The 23,376-nt window shown below is 45.0% G+C and overlaps 1 protein-coding gene across 1 annotated transcript in view; it reads left to right on the top strand.

Moving 5' to 3' along the window:
- Positions 1-23,376, top strand: part of NCAM1 (neural cell adhesion molecule 1) — a gene marked incomplete at its 5' end in the record, with an annotated part of 46,030 nt that overhangs the window by 10,543 nt on the left and 12,111 nt on the right. The window contains 10 exons of the mRNA XM_029284964.1: positions 169-198; positions 2,927-3,077; positions 4,099-4,283; positions 4,952-5,048; positions 5,347-5,517; positions 7,293-7,424; positions 10,124-10,138; positions 13,395-13,433; positions 14,646-14,651; positions 21,996-22,120. Of these exons, the coding sequence (XP_029140797.1) occupies positions 169-198; positions 2,927-3,077; positions 4,099-4,283; positions 4,952-5,048; positions 5,347-5,517; positions 7,293-7,424; positions 10,124-10,138; positions 13,395-13,433; positions 14,646-14,651; positions 21,996-22,120 (951 nt within the window). The remainder of the gene's footprint in view (positions 1-168; positions 199-2,926; positions 3,078-4,098; positions 4,284-4,951; positions 5,049-5,346; positions 5,518-7,292; positions 7,425-10,123; positions 10,139-13,394; positions 13,434-14,645; positions 14,652-21,995; positions 22,121-23,376) is intronic.

Raw genomic sequence — 23,376 nt, 5'->3', positions numbered from 1 at the left:
AGGGGGTGGGCTGGTGGGGGGAAGGACAGCACAACATATGCAAGAAATTTATTATTCTTTGTATGTCTCTTTGTATGTGTGTTTCTGTGTGTGTGTGTGCGCGTGTGTTTCTGTGTGTGTGTGTGTGTGTGTGTGTGTATGTGTGTTTTATTTATCTATTTTTTCCAGGCTTCATGGACCAGGCCCGAGAAACAAGAGGTATTAGCTTGCCAGACCAATACTGTAGTTCATTTTATCTAGCTTTATGTATCTATCATTTTGTAAATATTTAGCTGTTGCAAAATAACCAATTGATTGTAGAAGTAACAAAGCAAACTAAAAGCTAGTGTTAACAATGTAACTTCACCGATGCTGAGGATATAAATTCAGCTGGAATATATATATATATATATATTCCTAGTGGATGTTGAAGTGAGCAAGCATCCTCTCTTAAAACGGGCCAAATCTTGGCTAGTTCTCACTTGCTCCTTGGGACGCTGGTGGATTTAAAAGGGTCCCATAGCTTTTCCATGACAATATGCAACATCAAATTCACAGAGTTTGGAGCTGCTGAGGCGCAAATATCTGAAGCAGACTTCTTAAAATACGTAAAGCGCTTGCATTCCCTGGGACCAAAGCTGTTCCTCTCTATCCACCAATTAATATGTTTGCTCATTTCTTTCCAATTAGACACACTCTGTTCTCTTTTAATGTTTGCATCACATTCCATCTCAGAAGCAAAGCAACGGTCCTGTCTCCAATTGCACCCATTTCAGAAAAGGGCCCCCTAGATCAGGAGTCTGCAAACTTGCCAACTATTAAAACTTGTGGACTTCAACTCCCAGAATTCCCAGCCCGCATGATTGGTAGCTGAAGCTTTAAGCAGCAACTTATTTTCAGGAAGAAAATGCCCTTTTTCCATGGTTTTGTTCCCTCTATTATATTTTGGAAAAGCATCAGACAGGACTGAGGGTTAATGGTCCTTTGGATGGATTTTATTTCAGTTTTGTGTTGTTGAAATAATATAGCCTGGAGGCTGGCTGGCTTAGGGAATTCTGGGATTTGAAGTCCACAAGCCTTAAAGTTGCCAAGTTTGGAGAACCTTGCTCTAGATCAGAGTTTCTGGCTTCTGGGTTGGGTTTCTTGTGCATATTTAATGGACCACCACATGTTCCTTAATGTAACCCAAAAGAATGAAATGTGTGCCTCAGTCGCTTATCAAGTTTGGATCTGGGGAGGGTAGCCATGGCTGTGAGGACCCCAAATTTCCACTTCAAGCAGGGGGACGAGAATCGAAAGCAGAAGGAGCTTTTGTCATAAGATGCTCTTCACCTGGGCTTGGGCAGAGAGTGAACAAATCCTGAATTGCACAAAGACAGATGTGAGTGAGATAGTGATCTTTGTGTGGCAGATGGAGCTGGGCTGATGCGCGAGACTCTTCCTCTGCCCACAGAAGGGATCCTTCCTGTTCAGTGCGCTACTGATAACATGGGGATGGTTCCGCTCACTTGAGGCAATTTCTGTCCAGGTGGAAGTGAAAATCTTAGGTTTCCAGGATGGCCAGTCCTTAGTTTTGAGGATCTAAAATTGATGGTTCAGGAATTGAGCAGAGATGGGCAAACGGCAAAGGCCATTGCAAGGACACAGTCTTTAAATTGCCCCTCCCCAAATCCTAGGCTGCATCCAAAGGAGTTTGCAGCAGGACCCTCTTGGCTGATTTGCATGGGTTGAGGTTGGGAATGGCTGCCAGGCCTGTTTTGGCATCTCTGCAGCAGCCATCCTCTGCCTGCATCTGTTGCCATGGCAACACCCGATCAAACCGGGCCTTTCAGCTCTCTCCGTGTGTGCGTGTGTTCCCTTTGGGGTTGGAACAAGCCTCTTCATGCACAAGAAAGGGGGGTGACGTTTCCTTTTTGGAATGCTGATTCAGGGAACTCTTAGGGGTTAGTCGTCTCTTCTCCAGTGGATTTGGGAAGGATCAATGTGCAGGTTTTGTGCGGGGTGGTGGTGGATCTTTATATTATCTGTGAAGGGAGAATGGGCAGGTGTCTCCTTTTTAGCCGGCCTATAATTCCATCAAAAGAGAAAAAAATCTGGTGAAACTGGCAGATTGGGGAGGAAGGGCGCTGAAGTCCAGGCAAGCCATATAAAACGTGGTCTCTCTTAGGAGAGGGACAGCTGTCATTGATCCAGGGATAGCTGGGAGCTCTCCTAGAAGCTCGTGTTCCAGTCAGTCCTTACATCTCCTTGCAGTTGGTGCCAGCTTCCTTCTCCATCCCTGCCCAGGATATCGCAAACCTTCCCTTCATCTTCAGTCTTAAACCCAGGCTCATTACTACTTTGCTTCAAGGAAGCTCAACTTCCTTGCCGTAGCATTTCCACAGACCTTCCGAGAAGTGTAGGAATGAAACAAACCTCTTTCACAATGGTAAACTAAGGGGGGGGGGAGAGATAAGGAGGGAAAATATAAAGGTTCTGAGTTAGCAGCAAAGGGGGTAAAGAAATGTGGCTTGAAGGCATCTGTGTTGCAAACAAATCTTAGAAAGGAAAAACAAAGGAAAGGAACGGGATCCAGAGAAGTGGGAACAACACCTTAAAGGGACAGGAGGGCATTGATAGGTTGGACCGCACAGAAGCCAGCCAACCAGGTTTGTCTGGCCGGTAAAGATGGGAAGGACAAGAAGTAGGAGAATGACCAATTAGGTCCATCTGGCAGCTTAGCTTGGACTGAGCGCCAGCCAGAGCTGGTTGCCAATCCATTGCAGTCCAGACTGGAATTTCTGAAACTGGCTTAGGAAACTGCCAGGACCTCATGGGAGGCAAGCAGCTTAGTCCGCAGGGCGGAATTGACCTGCTGAAGGGGTATTTTCTGCATAATCAGCATTGCCTCCCTTCCAGAATTCACGCTGTACCCATCTTCTGAGATTTTTCCTCTCTTTCCTGCTAGACCTTAGATGGACGCATTGAAGTCCGCAGCCACGCCCGTGTGTCTTCCCTGACTCTGAAGGATATTCAGTACACCGATGCTGGGGAGTACACCTGCATAGCCAGCAACACCATTGGGCAAGACTCCCAAGTCATGTACCTAGAAGTTCAGTGTAAGTTGAGTCATTCTACCCTTGCTCCAAGTAGAGCCAGCTCCTGTGTTTCTCCCTTCTCTTCCAACTCATGGGATGGAAACAGTGATAATTGGCAGAGTAAAGAGCAAGAATCAGAACAGGAAAGGGTCATTCTGAGCTGGAGATGGACGTTCAGGTGATGAACTTTTATGGAATACCTGTGAGACTTGGGGAAGGGTGGAAAGGGGGGAGAGAACGAGAGGAACTGGAAAACAGAGCACATCATCCACTGATATTGACTGGCCTAATGGTCAAGTGGCAAGAATCAAAGGCAACAAGCCAAACTAACTGATATTAGCTCAAGCTTGTTGTCCATCTTTACATTGAGGAAGTTTATATTTATCCATTGGGTTGGAGCTTTCATGAGCAGAGATAGCGTACTTCTGATTGTAGTGTACTTCTACATGTACTAACAGAAGTACTACTACAGTGCACTTCAGATTGTAATAAATGGGGCAAAAGTGAGGGAGGATTTTTGCTTGTGAAGTCAGCTGATGAGCTGGAGTAATGTTTGCTTCTAGGTGGCCACTCTTGGGAACATATTGTTGAGTAAAGGGACCTGTAGCTGTGTTTGTACAGCATGTCCTGTTGAAGCTTCATTCTTCTTGGACATTGCCTGGGCTTCCTAGTTCCCTTGATTTCTCAACAATCAAATATAGGAGATGTCTGATGCTGGGCAAAGAATTGACTGCATCTGCCTACAGACATAGTCAAGAATTTGAATGATCCGCAGTCCGAGGTCCTTTGCCCCAAGTAAATGAAGTGCCCAAGATCTTGCAAGGAACACAGCATGGTGTATTTGTGGGCTGTGTGCCCAGGATCCTTTGCTTTGGCCTTATTGGCTGAATCTGCCTGGGGCATCATCTAGAGAAGCATTAGTTGCCATGGCAGAATTAGGCAAAGAGGATGGGTGGAAAAAAGGGGTAAGAAGATGGGGAGATGTTCTTCTTGATGCCTTCTCCTGGAGACTGACTTCAACGTTGCTCCCCCTTGGTTCCAGATGCCCCAAAGTTGCAGGGCCCTGTTGCGGTTTACACCTGGGAAGGTAACCCCGCAAACATCACCTGCGAAGTCTTTGCTTACCCCAGCGCTGTCATCTCATGGTTCCGGGATGGACAGCTGCTGCCCAGCTCCAACTACAGCAACATCCGGATCTACAACACACCAGCCGCCAGTTACCTGGAGGTGAGAGCTGGGAAGGGGCGGGCTGCATCTGTGGGCACACAGGAAGATGTGCAAAGAACAGAGGAACCGCACTAAAGTCAAGGATTCAAGCCAAAGATGGCATTGCTCAGGCAACCCCATCCGTTTAGGATAGTTGTCCCAGTTGACACTTAGCACATGTTTAGAGTGCTTTAGACAGTTACAGGGACACCCGAGGGCTGTGAAAGTGCTCAGGAGCAGCTTTGCTCCCTTCCCAGCATCCCAGTTTGGTGTTGTGCAACCTTTACACATGTTATGTTTGATTTCCCTTCTTCCAGGCTGACAGCTAGTTCACTCCTTCTCCTCCTCCTCCTCCTCCTCCTCCTCCTCCATCATTAATTGCTCGGTTTTGATTAGTTATTGAAGATAATGGGTGCCTCCATATCTGTTTCCACAAATTCTATAAATTTGTTGTGTGCAAAAATGTATCTTCCTTCCTTCTCTCCTGACTCTGTTCCTAATCATCCGTTCTGGTAGTAGCCTGAGAATGGCCAGGCTGCCAATTACCTGCCTATTTTCTGTGCACCGTATGGACTTGGACAGTCCTTAAACTGTCTTCTTTCCTAATTGACAAAAATCCAAAATGCTTGCTTAGTTTTTCTTCCTAAGAAGCCTTCTCTGACTCACCTGGTCAGTCTACTTTTTTTCAGGTGACGCCATATTCAGAAAACGATTTCGGGAATTACAATTGCACAGCAGCCAACCGGATTGGCCAGGAATCTTCCGAGTTCATCCTTGTGCAAGCAGGTGAGTTTGGAGTGGTCTTCTCTTTCTTTGGAATAAATCAGGGCTCTCCAAACTTGGCGACTTTAAGACTTGTGGACTTCAACTCCCAGAATTCCTCAGCCAGCCCAAGGCTGGCTGGGGAATTCTGGAAGTTGAAGTCCACAAGTCTTAAAGTCGCCAGGTTTGGAGAGCCCTGGAATAAATCAAAGGAGGAAGAAAGCGTCTTCTGACAGGCTCCCTCAGCGACTGGCTACTGCTGGGATCAGAATCTCGGCATAGTGTGTGCCTGACCTCCTTTTCCGGTTCCCGTCCTCTGCAGATACTCCCTCTGCGCCTTCCATTGAGAAAGTGGAGCCCTACTCCAGCACAGCCCAGATCAAGTTTGATGAACCGGAGGCCAGCGGGGGTGTCCCCATCCTCTGGTACAAAGCCGAGTGGCGAGCCATTGGGGAGGAAGATTGGCACACCCGAATCTACGATGCCAAAGAAGGTGAGGTGGCAGAACCTGTCCTACATTTAGGATTTGTTTATTTGTAAAAATTATTGACCGTCCATCTTACCTCAAGGTAACTCTGGGGGGCTTACAATCATAATGATGATGATGGTGATGGTGATGGTGATGGTGATGATGATGATGATGATAAAGTTAGAAGGGATCTTGGAGGTCATCTAGTCCAACCCCCTCCTCAGGCAGGAAAGCCTATACCATTTCAGACAAATGGCTATCTAGTCTCTTCTTAAAAACTTCCAGTGTTGGAGCATTCACAGCTTCTGGAGGCAGAAAACCAAAAAACCAAAACCAAAAACGTATGTAGAGTAAAAAGATAAATAAGTTAGCACAAAAAGTCAAACACTGAAACACAATTAAAAGATGCAAGGGCGGAAGCAGGGTGGGGGGGGGCAACTTGGCAACTTTTCCATTCTGGCTGATAAGAGAGATCTGCTTTGATCCTTTTATTGGTCGCATTTACACTCTTCTCCCCTTCCCAAAAAGGGGAAAAAGGCTGAAGCTAGCCAGCGGGAAAATTAAAGCAGAACCAAAAAATTTGAAAGCATTAATTCTTAAATGCCACAGCCATAAAGCAATAGGGAAGAAACAGCAGCAGCTCCAAAAATAGCTCCCGAGCTCTGTAGACTTTCTTCTAAGAAGTAGATTATTTCTCCCCAAAACGAACGCTGACCTTTCTTTGGGAAATAAAGCCTAGCTGCACCTACAGAAAATGTCTTCTGCCTAAATCAAATTTAGATGGATTCCTGGGGTTCATGCAAATGAAGACTCAATCATCCAGGCCAAAAGTATCTTAAAAGGTTAAATCCTGGCAACTGGACCAAAGTTTATTAAAACTGAAATGTTTTGTTAATCATCCGAGTAACTTCTTCAGTCAAAATAAAGATTTGCATAGGCAGAGAGTCAGAGTGTTTGGTGCAGTTGCCGTGATTTAACCTTTTAAGATACTTTTGCCATGACCTTCATTTACATGTTGCTTTTTCATTTTGGGAAACACACACACACACACACACACACACAGAGTATGTATGGCAAGAGCTGGTTCTTTCCAACGATTCTTGCCCAAATCTTCATTTTGACTGAAGAAGTTACTTGGATGAGTAGCAAAAGGTCTTGGTTTTAATAAACTTTGGTCCAGTTGCCAGGATTTAACCTTTTTAGATATTCCCTTGGATCCTCTGGAGAGCCTCTAGTGAATGTTGCAGGAGACTGCCTCTTCCAAGTGGACAGAGCCCAGTCCTGCCTGCCCAGTCTTTACCGATAACTGTGATTTGCTTCTAGAAAAATGCATTTTTTTCTAATAAAAATGTGGCATGTGAGCCTTTTTAATAGCCTGGTGACCACAGTCTGGACCACAGTTCTTTCCAAGTTCTCATCTAAGAGATTTTATACATGTGTTCAATGGGTATAATTATCTAGCTGCGGTTAAGGCGTGTTTCAGCATGAGAAGCATAACTGTCTATTTTGTGTACCAAACTGGGGTCTCCAAACTTGGCAACTTTAAGACTTGTGGACTTCAACTCCCAGAATTCCCCAATTCCCTCTGGGAGTTGAAGTCCACAAGGTTACCTAGTTTGGAGACCCCCAGTCTAAATGAAGCCGGCCTCTCTCTGCCTTCCTTATGGCATAGACTCTTGTCCGGCGTGGCTTAACATTTTCCCCACACTGCTGCATATAAGCAAAGGTAGAAAAGTGAGGTGGAACATACCTAGAGATGGTTGTGATCCTCTCCTTGCCTGCTGTCTCTCCTGGAACAGCCAACACCGAAGGCATCTTCACAGTCATCGGCTTGAAGCCAGAGACCATGTACGCCATCCGACTGACGGCCATCAACGGCAAAGGCACTGGGGAGATCAGCCTCCTCTCCGACTTCAAGACGCAGCCAGTTCGTAAGTAAAGCCCTCCCTTCTCCCCTGCTTGGCAACCTCAGCCCTTTCTCAAGTCAACTGCCCATCCTTCACCTCTCACCTGCTCCTCTCCCGAACTCGGTGCAGGTTCCCTCCCTGTCCCTGAGTTGGAACATCCCACCCAAGGTCTTTTCTCTTCTTTCTTCTTCCAAGAACCTTCTTCTTCTTCTTCTTCTTTTAAATCCTATTGTCCAGTTGTGTTTTCGACAAAGGGTTGTGCACTATCAGCACTTAGGAATGTGTTATTATTATTATTATTATTACACGGCTACAGCGACTTCTATTGGTTTTTTAAAAATGCCGGTCCTCACATCTTCTTAATTAGGTCAGGAGGAGGTTGGAGATGGGTTGGGGAAGACAGGAGCCCCGTTTTGGGGGAAGGGGGGGTGCTTTAAGAGATTAGAAGGGTAAAAAAATACCCCCCAATTTAGCCTTCAAGCTTTTACTCTCAGGAAAGGTGGGCTTGAGGGCTACAGATAGTTCTCGACTTACCTCGGCCACAATTGAGCCCCAAGATTTCTGTTGCTAAGCAAGATGGTTCCTAAGTGAGTTTTGCCCCTTTTTACAACCCATCTTGCCACAACTGTTAAGTGAATCACTGCAGTTGTTAAGCTGGCAACAAGGCTGTTAAGTGACTCTGCCTTCCCCACTGAGTTTGCTTAGCAGAAGGTCGCAAAAGGGGATCGCGTGACCCCGGGGCACGGCAACAGTCATAAATATGAAACAGTTGCAAGCGTCCGAATTTTGATCACCTGCCCACGGACAGGCTGCAGCAGTTCTAAGGGTGAAAAATGTTCATCAGTCACTTTTTTCAGTGCCGTTATAATTTTGATCACTTAATGGATGGTTGTAAGTCAAGAACTACCCGTGAAACAGTTTTGAAAATGTACTTCCGCTTAAGACCTCATTTGGAGCACAGTGCTTTCCAAGGCTGGGCTCTCCCATCTCCTTCCTGGTCCCAGCTCTACTGGATCTCCCCGAGAGATCCGTAATCTACTTCAGAATAGAGTCCCATAGTATATACTTAATTTTACATGTAACAACAGCAGCAAGAATCATATTCGCACAATATTGGGAAAATGAAAAAATACCACCAGAGGAAGAAATAATTAAAAAAATATTAGACTGCGCGCAAATGGAACTTGGGATTTATTTTATCAATGGTTGGGGAAACGAACAAGAGATTAGGAATTTTGAATGATAAACTCAGACAACACGTTTGTTGAATAAGTACTTTTGAACTGTATTAAAAAAATCAATAAAAACTTATATATATAAAAAAGAATAGAGTCCCATAGCTTTAGAAGATCAGCTTCAGGTGAAGGAGGATGCGGTCTTTCTGTTTGTGCTTGCAGAGAAAAACTGGGGCAGCTCTGTCCTCCCCCATCCTGTGTCTGGCAACAGATTTAGCACTTTCTGCCGACTTGCACAATTGGCTCTTAAAGCCACCTAAGTTTTCGCCGCAACTGAGGGCGGTAAATTCAGGCAGGTTGAACTACGAGATCTTCATTGTTTTATCCAACCTGAATTTCCCATCAATTTGTTTCCGGAACAGCTGCTGACCAAGCAATGTGGAAGCATGCATTAAAATCCCCTGGCTAGCGGAGAACCGATGAAGTGCAATTCGGTTCAGAATGACGTAAAAATGTCTGCTTGGCAAATAGCATGCATGAATGGGCTGCCTCCAACTCACATTTTATAGGCTGCAAGACCCCCACACATTCTGGCAGAGCGGCAGGCGAGTGGTGGGGAGCCTGTGGGCCCTGCCGGTGTATTTTTTTCTCCAGCCTCTATGCGAGGGGTGTCTGCTCTAAGCTTAGTCTTCTTCTCTGGAAGAAGATGGGCAGTTTGCAGTCCTGTTTAGATCCTCCCTGCCTTGTATAATTTGTAAGCTCTGGGAAACTCAAAGACAAATTGGATTTATTTCTGATGCATCTCAAATCTGCACCCTTTGAATTTGGAGAGAGACGAATTCAGCTATATAGCCCTCTTGCTCAAGTTCAGGGGCTGGGTCCCTTTTATCACATCTGGCTGACTGGATATCCTCCTTCCCCACCCGGAAATGATCAAGAGCAACCCTCTTCCATCCTCTCTGCTTCTGCGACCTCCAGCAAAACCCTGGGGGGGGCATTCCCCATCTCCCCTCCCTCTTCAATGCATTAAGTAGGGCTACCCACCTTGCCTCCCTGTCTGCAGCAGCCTTTTTACTATAGAAACACCTCTGGGTCTCCCAGGATGCATTTTTAAAAAAAGGAAAATGCGAGATGTCGCAGACAAAGCTGAGCTTGGAAGGATGGCCACCTGTTAAAAGAAAAAACTAAAGGAAACTGGGCTGCCTGCATAATTCATTGATGCAGGAATAACCTCCATATTTACGACTTCAGATACCTTCCTCTCCTTAGCAGCCGTTCTGTGATGTGTAACCTATTTCCTCAGCTCTTGCAATGAGTTGAAGGGTGGCCCATTGTGCCCGTTGTCGCTTTACCCTTATTTTACCCTGAAAAGCTGGTCCGCCTCCTGAGGAGCTAGTCCTCAACAGTCGGGTGGCCCAGAGTGTTGTCTTGTGTTTGGCACCTTCCTCCATCAACTCCTTTTTCTTTTCATCTCTGTTGCCTCTTTTCTTTTTTGGGGGTCTGTCTTTTCTTTACATCTTCCGTCTTCCGCCCATGGGGGAACCACAGGCCCCCCACCACCACGTAAGTGCTGCTTCTCCGTTCCTTTTCGCAGAGTGCCCCGGCTTTAACGTGTCCTGTAGATCCACGTGTGATTTCTCCTAACTTAACATTTCTCTCTTTGGCTTTGCTTCTCTTTCTCCTTGTCTGTAGCGGGTAAATCAGTTCTCTTAACAATACTGACACTCAAGTAGCTGTTGTGTTTCCCATTAACACCTGGTCAAGAGGTGGATGCTCCCCTTTTCCCCTTACCTCCAGAGTCTGCATGTTGTCTCTATCTGCATGCCACCTGGTTGGAGTGGAGGTGTCTTTTCTCTTTTTCTTTTCTTTCTCTCCTCTCCTCTCTTCTTCTCTTCTCCTTTTTCTTCTTCTCCTTTTTCTTTTCTTCCCTTCTCCTCCTCTTCTCTTCTCTTCTCTTCTCTTCTCTTCTTCCTCCATGGCAGGGACATGCAATATTGACACCCCCAAGCTGTCTCAGGCAAGGTAGTTAGATTCTGCCAAGCCCTATTTGGGGAGAAAAGGTGCAGGGGGAAAAAATAGCAGAAATAGCTCAGGCAAAGACAGAGGAGAAAATATAAAAAGACAGGTCCTTTCAAGACTGTCTTGAAAGTCTATATGTAGAAAGCAGGGGAAGAATTTCATAAGAACATTACTGATCTGTCCATAATTTGAATTTTGTTTATAGTTCAAGAACCATTCCCTAAAAGAGAATATTAGAAGTTCTCTCTCCCTGTCTACCTTCATTCATCTAACTGAGAAATATCTCCAGGACTCTCCAGCCTTGACAACTTTAAGACTCCCAGAATTCCCCAGCCAGCATCTATTCTCGGTTAGATGAATGAAGGCAGACTTCATTATAAACTTTCAAGACAGTCTGATCTACAGTAACTGGCTGGAGTGGACATTCCTATTCTGGCTTGGTGTGAAAGGAGTCTTAGAGGCCTCTTAGGATTCCAGACCATCAGAATGAACCATTTACTTTTTCCCTGCCTTAACTGTAGATGAAAGGTCTTCCAGCAGGGAGCATAACATGGTTTCCTGAGTTCCCTTTCAGTGGAAAATATCTATGCCAGAGAGTTCTGGCGGATGAGGCCAAAAGTGTGGGAGATTGCCGGTTGCCTTGATCTCCAGGCAGGAGGCCAAAGAGGGCAATAGCCCTTCACTCTGGAGGGCTTCTGACATGCCACCTGCTGCTGGACAGAGAGATCTGATTTAGCTCGTGTAGATAAGAGCAGGGTCTATACTTGAGGAAGTCCACTTTATACAGTTTAATGTTTAATACAAGAGAATGCAGACAGCTGAGACTTCTCAGAGGGACACAGAGAAGATCCCCTTCAGTGGGACAGCTGGAAGGAAAACATGGCTGCCACAGCCATGTCTATGAGAACCTGGCCCCACAAAGCCATCCTGTGGGCTGGGTGGGGCCTTGCCTTCAGGCGACACCAGAACCGCCGTAAACAGAAACTTGCATTTCTTGGGCAAGGAGTTTCCCTGAGATCAGCCCTTTGGAGAAAGGTCATGAGGGTGTTTGTCACTCGGGGTGGGCCTCAAAACTGCTCACATCTGTAGCTTATTTATTTATTGATCGATCACATTTAGAAATTGCCCACCTCCCTCACAGTTGCAACTCTTCAACTTCAGGAAAAAGTCCCCTTCCTCTTTCCTAAAAAATAAAATAAAATCTGCTGTCACATAATCAGGGCCAGATGGAATCTATGAAGCAATATATTTCATTAGGTTACTGATTGCAGTTTGAGAGAGAGAGGAAGCTGTTAGCAAAGGAATGAAGTTGCTGTGAAAGATTCCTTGGCTTCGTTGTGATTGAGCTGTTAACCTTTTGAATGTAATTGCCAGGATGTTATTACCTAAATTTTTTCAGGGGAATTAAACAGGAGAGAGAGAGAAGTAATGAGAGATGAATTTCATCAATGGAAGGTGCCCGAAATAGAAATCTCAGTGTTAATGTCATGATGAGCTATTCTGCTTCTTCGGGATTAAATAAAAAGCTGGAGAAAGGACACAGAACAACCCTGAATGGCTTCTAAATTCCCTCCCGAATAATTTTTTAAAGAAAACTTCCAGGAGTTTTTGAGAGGCGAGAGCTTACAAATGATATAATCCTTCCTTGATGTTTTTTTTCCCCCTAAGATTTTGGAAGGAAATCGTGTTCAAAAGAAAAACAGCAACCAGTGAAGTAGATTTGCATCATTCCCTCATTTTGTAGACAGGTGGAGAGAGTAAGGCTGAGACAGCGAGAAGTATCTGAACTCACCTGGTGCATTCAGATGAAACTGGAGTCAGGAGTCTGGCACTCAGTGGTCGATCTGTTGACCACCATCTCCAGATATCCACACAATGGTTTCTCTTGGGTTTCCTCCACTCTCTGACTGGCAGGGGCACCTTGGCCAGGTTATTCCCTGGGAACGTGGAAAGCAACAAGTATTTCTAACTCAAAAGTACATCATTCCTTTTGAGAAGAATCTCTTTCATGGTGTTTTTTGAAGTTCTTGCCAAGAAATAGGTTTACCTTAGGCGGAGGAGGCCATTGAGGATGGTCTGGCTCAGGGACCATGTTCTGCCCTTTTCTGTAGAACAATTGTAGTAGCGTTGGTTCTTCCAAGCCTTGTCTTCTACTGGGGACCACTTTCTTCCCAATTCTAGTGACTGGGATATTCATTTCTCCACTGTGGACAGCCAGATGTCTGTTGTGTCTCTGAATCCTGCTTCTGCCAAGGCTTCAGATCCAGTGCCATTTCTTCCCTCCTACCATTTTTCTTCAGACATTGTGGTTACTTACTACATTTCTATCGCACCCTCCCTGAAGGAGATTTGGGGCCCTTCCTCCCTCCCTCTCTCGCTCCCTCTCTTCCTTCCTTCCTTCCTCCTTCCCTTCCCCTACCCAGTCCTTATATTTTCCCCATAGTCTTGGCAAGTGGGCGACCTTGGCAAGACGCCACACGAAGTCAGCTTTCCCCAACTTGGTATCCCTCACAGGGACTGAGGTAAGGCTTCCATTATCTCCAGCTGCCAAGGGCAGGCGGGGGGTCCTCATGCAGCACAACTGGAGGACACCAGCTTGAGAAAAGCTGCTCTAACCTTAATGCTCATAGCCAGTCTTTACACGGTAAATCCAGAGGGCAAAATCTCTCCTCCTTTGTGTTCATTCTCCTCATTAGGTCTTGTCTCTCTTTCTCCGCTCTGCTTTTTATTTTCCTTCATAATTTATCTTCACAGCAGGCTTCACCTTTATGGGTCTTATCTATCCTTCATGTTGCCATAGCAACCCAGCATCCCATCAAAACTGAAATTACCGGACCAGATTGAGAGGAGCAAGATGGCTTCCTCCCCTTTTCTCCCTCCCTCCCTCTCTCCCTCCCTCCCTCCCTCCCCACACAGCCTCTGCTCTTGCCCCTTTGCCCTCCCCCCAAAACCAGGGTCCCATTCGGTCAGTGGCTGGGACTTTGCCGCCTCAGAGGGCTGGGTCGTCCAGCAAATGTGGACCAGATGGGTGTGAATTAAGGGAGGGGGATTCTTTCTCCTCCCTCCAGCTTCCCCGTGGGAGGATTTGTGGTTTTTTAAAAAAAAAAACAAAAAAACCACAGGCATTGACATGGATGTGATTGGGATTTTTAGCCATGCTCCAGGAAGCCTTTGTTCTCTTCTCCTCATGCTTCCTTTCATGCACCCGTTATAAGTAGCTTATTGATCTTTGCAAGTGGCAGAGATGAATTAAATTAAATTATATTCATCTTTTCAACATTGAGCAGGATGAATCTGAAGGGGCTCAAAGAAAATATAAAAAAAACCCCAAGTCCTTGAAAAGTTTTTGCATGTCTCCAAAGCATCCAGTCCTTAAACTTAAACAGTGCTTTGGATGTAGGACCGTTTGAGAAAGTTCAAGAAAGACCTTGGATGGAAGATGAAGCAGACGATTAATGGTAAAGGGTGGCATGGCATCCTGGCTGTTTGAATAGGTTTGTTCTCATCCCAGAGAGACAGATTGAGAAGGGGGGAATAGTCTCTCTCTCTCTCTCTCTCTCTCTCTCTCTCTCTCTCTCTCTCTCTCACACACACACACACACACACACACACACACCAGATTATTTCATAGAGAAGAAGAAAAGAGTGAAGGTTAAGATAGGCAGGTGACATCAAGCCTCTCTGAACGGACAGGGGTTCTTGACTGAGAAGATTATGAATGGATTTGGGGGTCTTAGATTTTTTTTCTTTCCACAGAGCTGCACAAAAGCAAGGTTCTGAGCGACAGGAGTTTCATTCAGAAATGGTCTCCTCTTTCTTCCTTCCATATCACCATTTATTTTGGTGCCTACAAGCTGTGAATCTGAATGGGGCCAAAAGGTTTCATGAGATGAGCAGCTATTAATGAAGAAGGAGGCCAGGAGGTGGCAGGCTGCAGAGAAACAGTGGAAATGCTCAAGATTTGCATCCAAACTGTATGACTCTGGAGTTGCTTAATGAGAGCCCTTCCAGGCCACGAACCTTTCCGTGCCTCCGATTTTGCTTTAGAGACCACAGGGTTGATCTGGGCTGTGGACTTTGCAAAGGGATTTTGGCTTGTTTGTGAATCTGTAAGATTTGTCCTTCTGGCTGGTCTTTCCTTGTAGCAAGAGACCAGTTGGCCTCCCTCGCTGGCCAATCACCCATGCCTTGTCTTGAGCAGGCAATCCTTCTTCCTCATTAAAAATAAAATAAAGTAAAATAAAAGATATCTAGGGTTATACCAGGTTTCAAGTTAGGTCATATGGGAGAAACTGGTTTGATGATGCCGTACAAGAACAATTTTTAAATGATGTGAAAAGGAGGCGCTTGTTGCGTCAACCTTCACTGCTGTCCAAGCCAGCAAAGAGGCGTTTGGACACTGTGTGAGACACACACACGCCTCGGGAATTTCCAGGTACAGCAAAATTATTGATTGATCCTTTCAGAGTCTTGCTCAGCCCTGAAGACTTGGCCCATCCTAATGGACTCTTCCAGTTGGCCTGGAGGACTGATGATGGAAAACCTGGAGTCTGGGCTAGGCACCCTCCATTTATCTTCCTGCACAGCTAGCAGAGTGGGAAGACTGGGGGGGGGGCATGGGGGTCTATTGGTTTTCCTTTGTTTTTCTATTCCTACAGAGAAGAGGCGATGCCTAAAGGAAGGCAGCCCGCTCCATTTGCCTTAAATTTTAGAAGCTGACTTTCTTTTTTAGTGTCCTTTTGGGTGAATGGCCTGTTGCTAAATGAAATCCCTTCCCTTCCCTCTCCTCTCCCCTCCCCTCCCCTCCCTTCCCCTCCTTTCCTTTGTTATGGCTGTGCCAGGAGTTGATTGCTAAGAGGAACCCTTCTCTAGTAGTCCCAGTGATGTTTTGTGACTCTTTATCTGACTTGGTATTAATTCATCTGCTGCCCCAGAGCTCTGCCTAACCCGCCCAGCCTCTCCCTACAAGGACCTCAGTGCTTGCGCTTGTTTAATAATAATCTTGTGTTTTTTTTAGATTGGTGGAGTTTTGTTTTGTTTTGTTTTGTTTTTAACTGTCTGCTCTGGTGTTTCAGTAGAATGGCTAATTTGATTTTGTTTAGACTTTAATCTGTAAATGTTGTTGATTCTTTTTTGCCCATTGTTTACATCAGTTTTTTTAAATTTTTTTTTTTGTATTTTTCATGTGACTTCCTCCACTTTCCTTTCAACCAAATCATGTGCGTGCGTATCATGTGACTTTGTCATGTGGCTTGCATGGTGCTGATGATGTCGTCCACGCTGGTGAACAGAAGGTAAAAAATTTAAATGACAGCAACAAAACACAGCCTTTGTTCTGATTAGTTAACAAATTCTGCACAGGACAAAACAAAACAAATTAGAAACATGATACCTTTTTTTTTTCCATTCAGAACCTCTGAATTGTCATCGCTTAAAATTTTCCTTCTATAACCTCTCATTATTTTTTAAAGCTTTGTTCAACACATTATGTCTGCATGCAACCCAACTAAGTTCATCCTTCTGTTGCTCTTCTGTGAGGGCAAGTCACTGCTGTGTTTGGGGGTGCCAGGCTAAATTGTTTGCTTCCGTTGTGCCAGGGGTCCCTTTCTCAATTTCTATTATCAGGTGTATTTTTCTTCCAGAACATGTTGCAGATAAAAACATATTCTGAATATACTCATGTAGATAAACTGCAGGCCCAGTGGTTAGTGCTGAGTACAAAATGCAAGCTTCTTCATTGAGTTTGTCTGCTCATCCTACAGTTACTGGTCCATCAGCAAATCCCAGTTATCGTGCGAGACCTGGAACACACTGCCATAGTTGCATTGATGTAACCGTCCGATTAAGGAAGTTTGATGTTGCACAGGAGAGAAAGAAATCCAGGACAAACATGTCCTGTTGCAGCACAAGATCTTGGGTGACCTCTGAAAGACCCATCTGGCCCTGGTTTTCTAGGACTGGGTCTACTAAGTAGTAGCCCAAGGCTGAAGACCTATTCTCCACCTCCATGCTAGCAGCAATCGGTGATTAGATGCTTGGATAAGAGGCCAAGGCTTCATGCCAATGGCACAAGCAAGCATGCTCAGATGTTAAGGGAAAAAAATATTGTTTTTGCTATTAAGCAAAGTCTTCTGGATAAACTCATGTGCGGGGGGACAGGAGAGAAGTTCAAAAGTCTTGTTAGAAAGTAGGACTTCACAGAAGGAGTAGTGGAAGCTTGGAACCAACTTCCAGAGGAGGTAGTGGGTCAGTCATTAGTAACTGAGTTTAAACATGCTTGGAATGAGCACGTGTCCATCATCCAACAAAAATTAAAATAAAATAAAATTTAAATAAATAAAAAAATAAAGGAAAGGAGAGAGAGAGAGAAAAAGAAAAGAAAGAACAAAAGAAAAAACTCAAAAGAGCAGTCTTGCTGGACCACTAGGTCTTTTTCTGCAGTCAGTTTTATATGTTTTTATGTTATAGGGAGGTTGGAGGTAATAAGAAGCATCACTTGGGGAAGTCCTAAGTATCCCTTCTCCTGGACTACTTTTGTCCTCTTTTTTTTTTAATCCAATTGCTATTTCCTTAGACTCATCTTCCCTGAACAGGGAAACTGAGAAGGCAGAAGACAGCTAGGAAGTGAGTCACTTGTATAAATGTCAGCCATTAAGTCAATCAAGAGAGAGTTTACATATGTTTGCATAACCAAAGGGTTTTTCAGAGTTGGTTCACCCAATGGGAATAAAACTGGCACAGAGGAAATATTCTGGTAGGGCTGAAGAATTCTAGGAGTTGAAGTCCACAGGTCTTAAAGTTGCCAAGTTTGGGCACCCCTGGTCTAGAATGTCACTTGATTTTCCCCCTCCTGACATTCGAGAAGACCAACTTCACCCCTTGCCCTTTTGCTTCTCAGAAGATCAATAGTTTGTTTGGAAAAGCACGCAAGGCCATCATCATTTCACCCCATTTGACCCCCATCTCGGAATGCTGCTCCCCTTTGCGTTCAAGCAGGGGTTTGCCAGGGAAACTAACCTGAGTAACTCAACAGCTGTTGCCACGTGTGGAGTGAAGAAGCCACTGTCCTGTTTTCTCTCTCTCCTTCCACAGATGTTTGGGCGACATCCCCCTGGAACTAACCCTCGGCCTTCTTGATTGTGTGCAGCCTGTTGTCTTTTCCCCCCATCCATCTCATTTCTTTGTGTGTTACTTTAATCCTCTTTCTCTTCTGTGTCTCTTTCTACCTCAACTATTGACTAAACTTGTGATTAGTGCCATTCGTGATTTGAAACTGTGGCAGGCGCTTTTGTCACAGTTTTCAACCCTTTTTACACAGTGACCAAAGGGGGGGGGAGAGAGCCTTGAAAGATGGTTAATGGCATAGGACCAGGAAGCGGGGAAGGGTCTTTAATTGTGCTCCAAGGAGAGGCATGGGACCAAACATTTTTTATAGCCCCCTGCTCAACCTTTCAGAGTTGGGTCTACTCTAGAGGGCGGCTCTTCTCCCTCCTGCTGAACTGAAGGAGAAACGGTGCTGTTGCAAAGAAGAGCCACCATTTCCTTCATTGCATTTTAATGTCCCTCTTTGCTCCTGAGATACCTGAGGGGCAGATGGCTCCTTTCCCTCAGCAGCTTCTCCTCTTGATGCACAAAGGAGGGCATGAACGCTGGAGCAAGAGGCAGAGAAGGGCCCACCTGCCTTTTGGACTGCCAGCCTGCTTAGCAGGGTCAGGGCTTAGGGATGGTGTGTGCCAAAGTCAACGGTCACCTGTCCCTGCTATCAACTCAAGGCAAATGAGTTGCTGTGTAAAAGGAGGTTGTGTTCCTTTTCCTCTAGGTTGCATGGGCAAGCTCTAAGTGTGGTCGTCTCGTCCTCTCTTTCTCGGATTGTGGGGGTTGTTGACTTTATAATAACCCTAACTTCTTTTTTCCTTCAGCGCTGGCTATTTGAGAGTTAACATCACAAAGGTTCATTCTGAGTCTGGTCCAGACTTTCAAAGCCCCTTTCCATATAGAAGTGATAAAAGAGTTGGGGAGGAGCGGAAAGATCCATCCTCGGGTCTGTCCTGACTCTGGAAAACCAGCTTCCCTCTGTTGATACGATTCCTCCATAAGCCTTTGAGATCTGAGGAGGAGCTATCAAGCACTGCTGGCAAATCTGGATTTAGAGCGAGATCAGAATTAGAAAAACCTAAAATTCATGCAAGCTCCTGTTGTTTTCTTTTAATTATCTATCTGGATGAATTTTACAGGCAGAAATCAAAACATTGCACAATTTTTTAAAAAGGAAAGGATTAGATTAAACGTTACAAAAAAAAGTCCCTAAATAAAAATGGGTGGGAACTATCAATATACATTGTCAGATATTAATCAAGAGGACTATGAAAAATAAAAAAGACCTGGGATAATCTCAGTTGTTAACGTTTATTTTGACAGCTAAAAATTAAGATTTGTCAAAATAGATTTTAGGCAAAGACAACAAATCACTCATGTCATAGAAATGGTCCATTTGTCTCTGAAATTTCTGTGATTTGTTTTTTGTGCCTTTTCACTCTTTTCTAATATCTCCCCCTTCCCATAATTATTTTAATTGACGTCTGCTAAAATGAAACAAAACAAAACCCCACCTCCATCTCCTTTATAGAATAAACTTTCTAGATGTTCATCGTCATCAGGTAATAATACCCAATTTGTTTATTTATTTGTCTGTTTGTTTATTAAATTTATACACTTAAGAGCTGCTTTGCTTGACTTTCCCCAGCCCTCCCCCCCCTTTGCACCTCCCAAATGTTCTAATGTGAGCAATGGGTGCACATACCAGGTTTTTTCTCTCTCTCTTCCTAATGAGTTTATGGTACTATCCTGATTTTAATTTACGGGCTGTAGTTTCCCAGAAGTCCTTGGGAAAGTGCTGGGTGACTTCTGTCTGTTGAAAAGCAGTGCCTGGGTTCCCTTCAGTTGCACTTGTCCTGGTGCAAATCTCTCCTCCCTCCCTCCCACCCACCCCCATCCCCCAATCTCTCACTTTTATCTGGATAGCAAAAAACAAACCCTGAGCCATGAATTGTCTGATCCCATCTTGGGCCTGATGCTTCTTCTGGACTTCCACTTGTCACGGCTCTCCAGCCACTGCCAGGGCCCCAGAATGCTTGTCAGAAAGTTTCCCTTCGGGAGGAAAAGGAGGCATAAATCAATGCCCTTGGAAAAGGGAGGATGCAGGGAGCCCTTTGACAGTCATCGATTCCTCCTCCTCCTCCTCCTCCATCATTTCCAGCCAGAGCATCCCCCATCAAAGGTGAGGGACTGGAAGCGGTTGGGGTGGGGAAGAGGGAACGGGCAATTTTCCTTCAGTTGCCCATTAACTAGCAAGCGATGGAATGGATCTTCGGAGCGTGACCCTTTTTCAGTTGCAAGAAGGCAAGAAACTAGATCAGAGGGATCCTTTCCTGTTTCACCTGCAGTGGGTTGGCATTCTCTGGTCACTGCCCCCTCCAGGGCAAAATAGGTCCATTCTTTGGGTCCCCGGAGGGAAAAGTGTTGCCTTCAGCAGAAAGAAGGCAAAGGGAGCCCTGGCCTTGTTTCTCTTCTTAGAGGTGGCAGGATCAGACCAGTCATCCCAAACACAAATGGACATACAGGTTAGACCTGGTCAGAAAGGAGCTGGAACCGATAGCTGCTGCATCTCTTCTTGTAGACATCTTAGGAAGAAAACTCAACATTTTTCTTCAGAGTATCTTCTGCTAGAGACTTGCCAGCAGCTACTACTATGTCTCCTTTCTTAATAACCTTGAAGTAACTACTCTTGGCTAAGACTATGGCTAAGACTTCTCTTGAGTCAGATTACTACTCTTTTCTTCCCCACTTTTTCCAACTTAGGAGCTGTCAGTATCTTTTCTGCTTCTAAACAAAACTCTTGATCATGACTGGTGAGCCTGGGAAAAAAACATTCCATTGAATATTATCCACTCGAGAGAAATTCTAGATGATTAGTTGCTTAAATTTAGAGGTTCCTGTTAGCAGGTGGTAGCACTGGAACTTCTTTTAACCATCTTAAGGTGGTCTTTTCTTTCCCTTCCCTTTGGCTTTTGGGTTTCTTTGTTTTCTTTTTGGTCTATCCATGGGTACAGCAGCAGCTGAGTTGGCAGCCAACCCACACTTTTGCATGGTCATCCTATCCTCACCCTAGCATCATTTAGGGCAGGGCTCGCCAACCTTGGCAACTTTAAGACTTGTGGACTTCAACTCCCAGACTTGCTGGCTGAGGAATTCTGGGAGTTGAAGTCCACAAGTCTTAAAGTTGCCAAGGTTGGAGACGCCCTGATTTAGGGGTCTTGTCAGAAGAAACAATTAATTTCAGGAAAGAGCAAGGAAGGAAAATAAAATAGAATTCTCAGGGTAGTTTCCTGAAAATTTCATGTTGGTTTCAACTTCTCCTTCATGTTAGCTTCTGTAGGATATATTTAAGTGGTTATTATAGTTTAGACTCCAACAACAAAAGCAAGAGGGTGTGTCTGTGTGCACGTGTGCACATGAACCAAAACAGAAAAGCTATTTAGATGGGGACATAGGCAGGCCCAGAGGTTCCTCTGGTGCAGAGGTGAGCAATCAGTGCACAAGTTTCTTGCAGATTCCAGAGTCTCCTAAAGTTTTCCTGTTGAAATCTGACAAGAAAGCAAAGAAGGGCTATGTGATTGTCAACACAAAGCTGTTGTGTTTTCCCACAAACAGCTGGGGGGGGAGAGGAGAAAATGTCTACATGTTAGCCTTCCAGGAAAAATGAGACAAGGGAACAGATCATGAAGGAAAATGGGATATAAATGCAAGAAATATATAAAATGTCTATCGACACTTCTAAAATATTCAAATTCTGCAAACATTAAGGCAAAGCTCCAGGCTCCCTCCAGTTTTCCTGCCTACTCCCTTTGGCCACAGGCTCAGGAGATTCACCCAGGATTCATGGTTTCCAGACGGATCATGAATCTTTCAGGCACAAGAAATCTGGAACCAGGATTATTCCACTGAGTACAAATTTATTCCATGCTACCTCTAAATGGGAATCGAAACTACTAACGGTTAAGGCAAATTGGCGGTAGATAAGAGTCAATGGAATTCAAGGAGGGCTGGACTTTGACCACTTGTGGGCACAAAGGGATGCGAAACTGATAACACACTTGACTCCTCCCTCGGATTCAGCCTGGTCATCTACAAAATCTTCTTCAAATCCTTTTCCTTCATGACAAACTTTTAGGCTGCAGTGAAAAGATGGAGGTGGTATGGAATTGGTCGTATGAAGATGGCCAACCTTCTGAATTGGGTCACAGGAGCATATTTTAACTGGGTCAAATGTGGGATGTCATTTTGTTATTTGTTGAGTCTGTTGCTTGTCCCATTCAATGTGCAATTGCACCCATTTTGGCAGGGGAGCCCAGCGCGCCAAAGTTGGAAGGCCACATGGGAGAAGACGGAAACTCCATCAAAGTGAACCTCATCAAGCAGGACGACGGGGGCTCCCCCATCCGCCACTATCTCATTAAATACAGAGTTGTAAGTCTGGCTGACAAACCTCGCTTAGCTTCTGAGGCTGGTTTTTAACTTTCGGCTGATATTTAAAAGGAACAATCCTTAGCTGAGTCAGTCATTTTGTCAGATAAATTTGTATGCATTTGAATGTTGGAAAAAGCAGAAAGAATTATTGTGCTTAGTGAGAAAAGATTACAGTAGCTTCCTAGAAAAAGGTGCCTTGTAGCAAAGCCCTGTTTCTCTTTTAAACTCAAAATCAAAATTAAGAAAGCTAAAGAAGATCATTTAAAAAGACAATGTGGCTATAATGTCTTTCTGCTTCCCGTTTCCCCCTCTTCTCTGCATTCTTTCTCTGGGAAAATATTGAGCATTTTCAAATACTTGCCATATGCTTCACCATTAACTTCTTTTGAAAATGTTTTATTTTTGGAAATCTTCATTCAGCCCCTATTCTTGTACTACTTCTTTGAAAAAGAAGATGGGAGAAGCAGTAGCAGAAATAACTCAAGGCCCCAGGTTTTGTAAGAATGTGTTCACTAGGGCTCCTTTGCAAACTGCCCTGGCCAGGGGCAAACGAAGACATTCTGCTGGCATCCAGAATCCTGTCCAGCATCCATTGGGGAAGCCTCAGTGTACAGTTGTTTGGGTTCAGCAGGCCAAGGACGGGTGGGCTTGAGAAAAAGGGGAACGTGGAAGAGCATGAAAGTAATCCACGGTTTCTGCGTGACCTTGTCTTTGAAGGCATCCCCAGCTGCCAGTGAAGGTCTACGGAGCATGATGTTCTTCCCTAGAGCTTCTGTTGGGATGAAAATGCCTAGAGGCTCTAGGCAGATGCCATGACATCCCCTAAGGCAGGGTCTCCAACCGTGGCAACTTTATAACCGATAGATTTCAAAGCCCAGAATTCCCATGGCTGGCTAAGGAATCCTGGGAGTTGAAGTCCACAGGTCTTAAAGTTGCCAACATTGGAGTCCCCTGCCATAAGGGGTGCTCCTGTCTCACCATCGTTTATAACTTTGTTAGTTCTGGCACGCTCCATGTGGAGCAAGAAAAGCTTCAGCCAATACTAAGAAGGGCTACCTGGGTCTGGATGGGGAGGAACAGACTCAGGCTCAACCCTTCCAAGACCGAGTGGCTGTGGTTGCCAGCGCCTCGGCATAGTCAGCTGACACCATCGCTGACTATAGGGGGCGAAACTTTGGCCCCCTCGGAGAGGGCGCGCAACTTGGGAGTCCTCCTGGATTCGCGGCTGGCACTGGATGACCATTTGTCGGCCGTGA

The sequence above is a fragment of the Protobothrops mucrosquamatus genome, unplaced genomic scaffold (genome assembly GCF_001527695.2).
Source record: "Protobothrops mucrosquamatus isolate PMUCROS unplaced genomic scaffold, P.Mucros_1.0 scaffold1148, whole genome shotgun sequence".
Taxonomy (NCBI): domain Eukaryota; kingdom Metazoa; phylum Chordata; class Lepidosauria; order Squamata; family Viperidae; genus Protobothrops; species Protobothrops mucrosquamatus.
The sequence above is the reverse complement of the archived record's forward strand: the minus strand, read 5'-3'. Positions and strand labels throughout refer to the sequence as shown.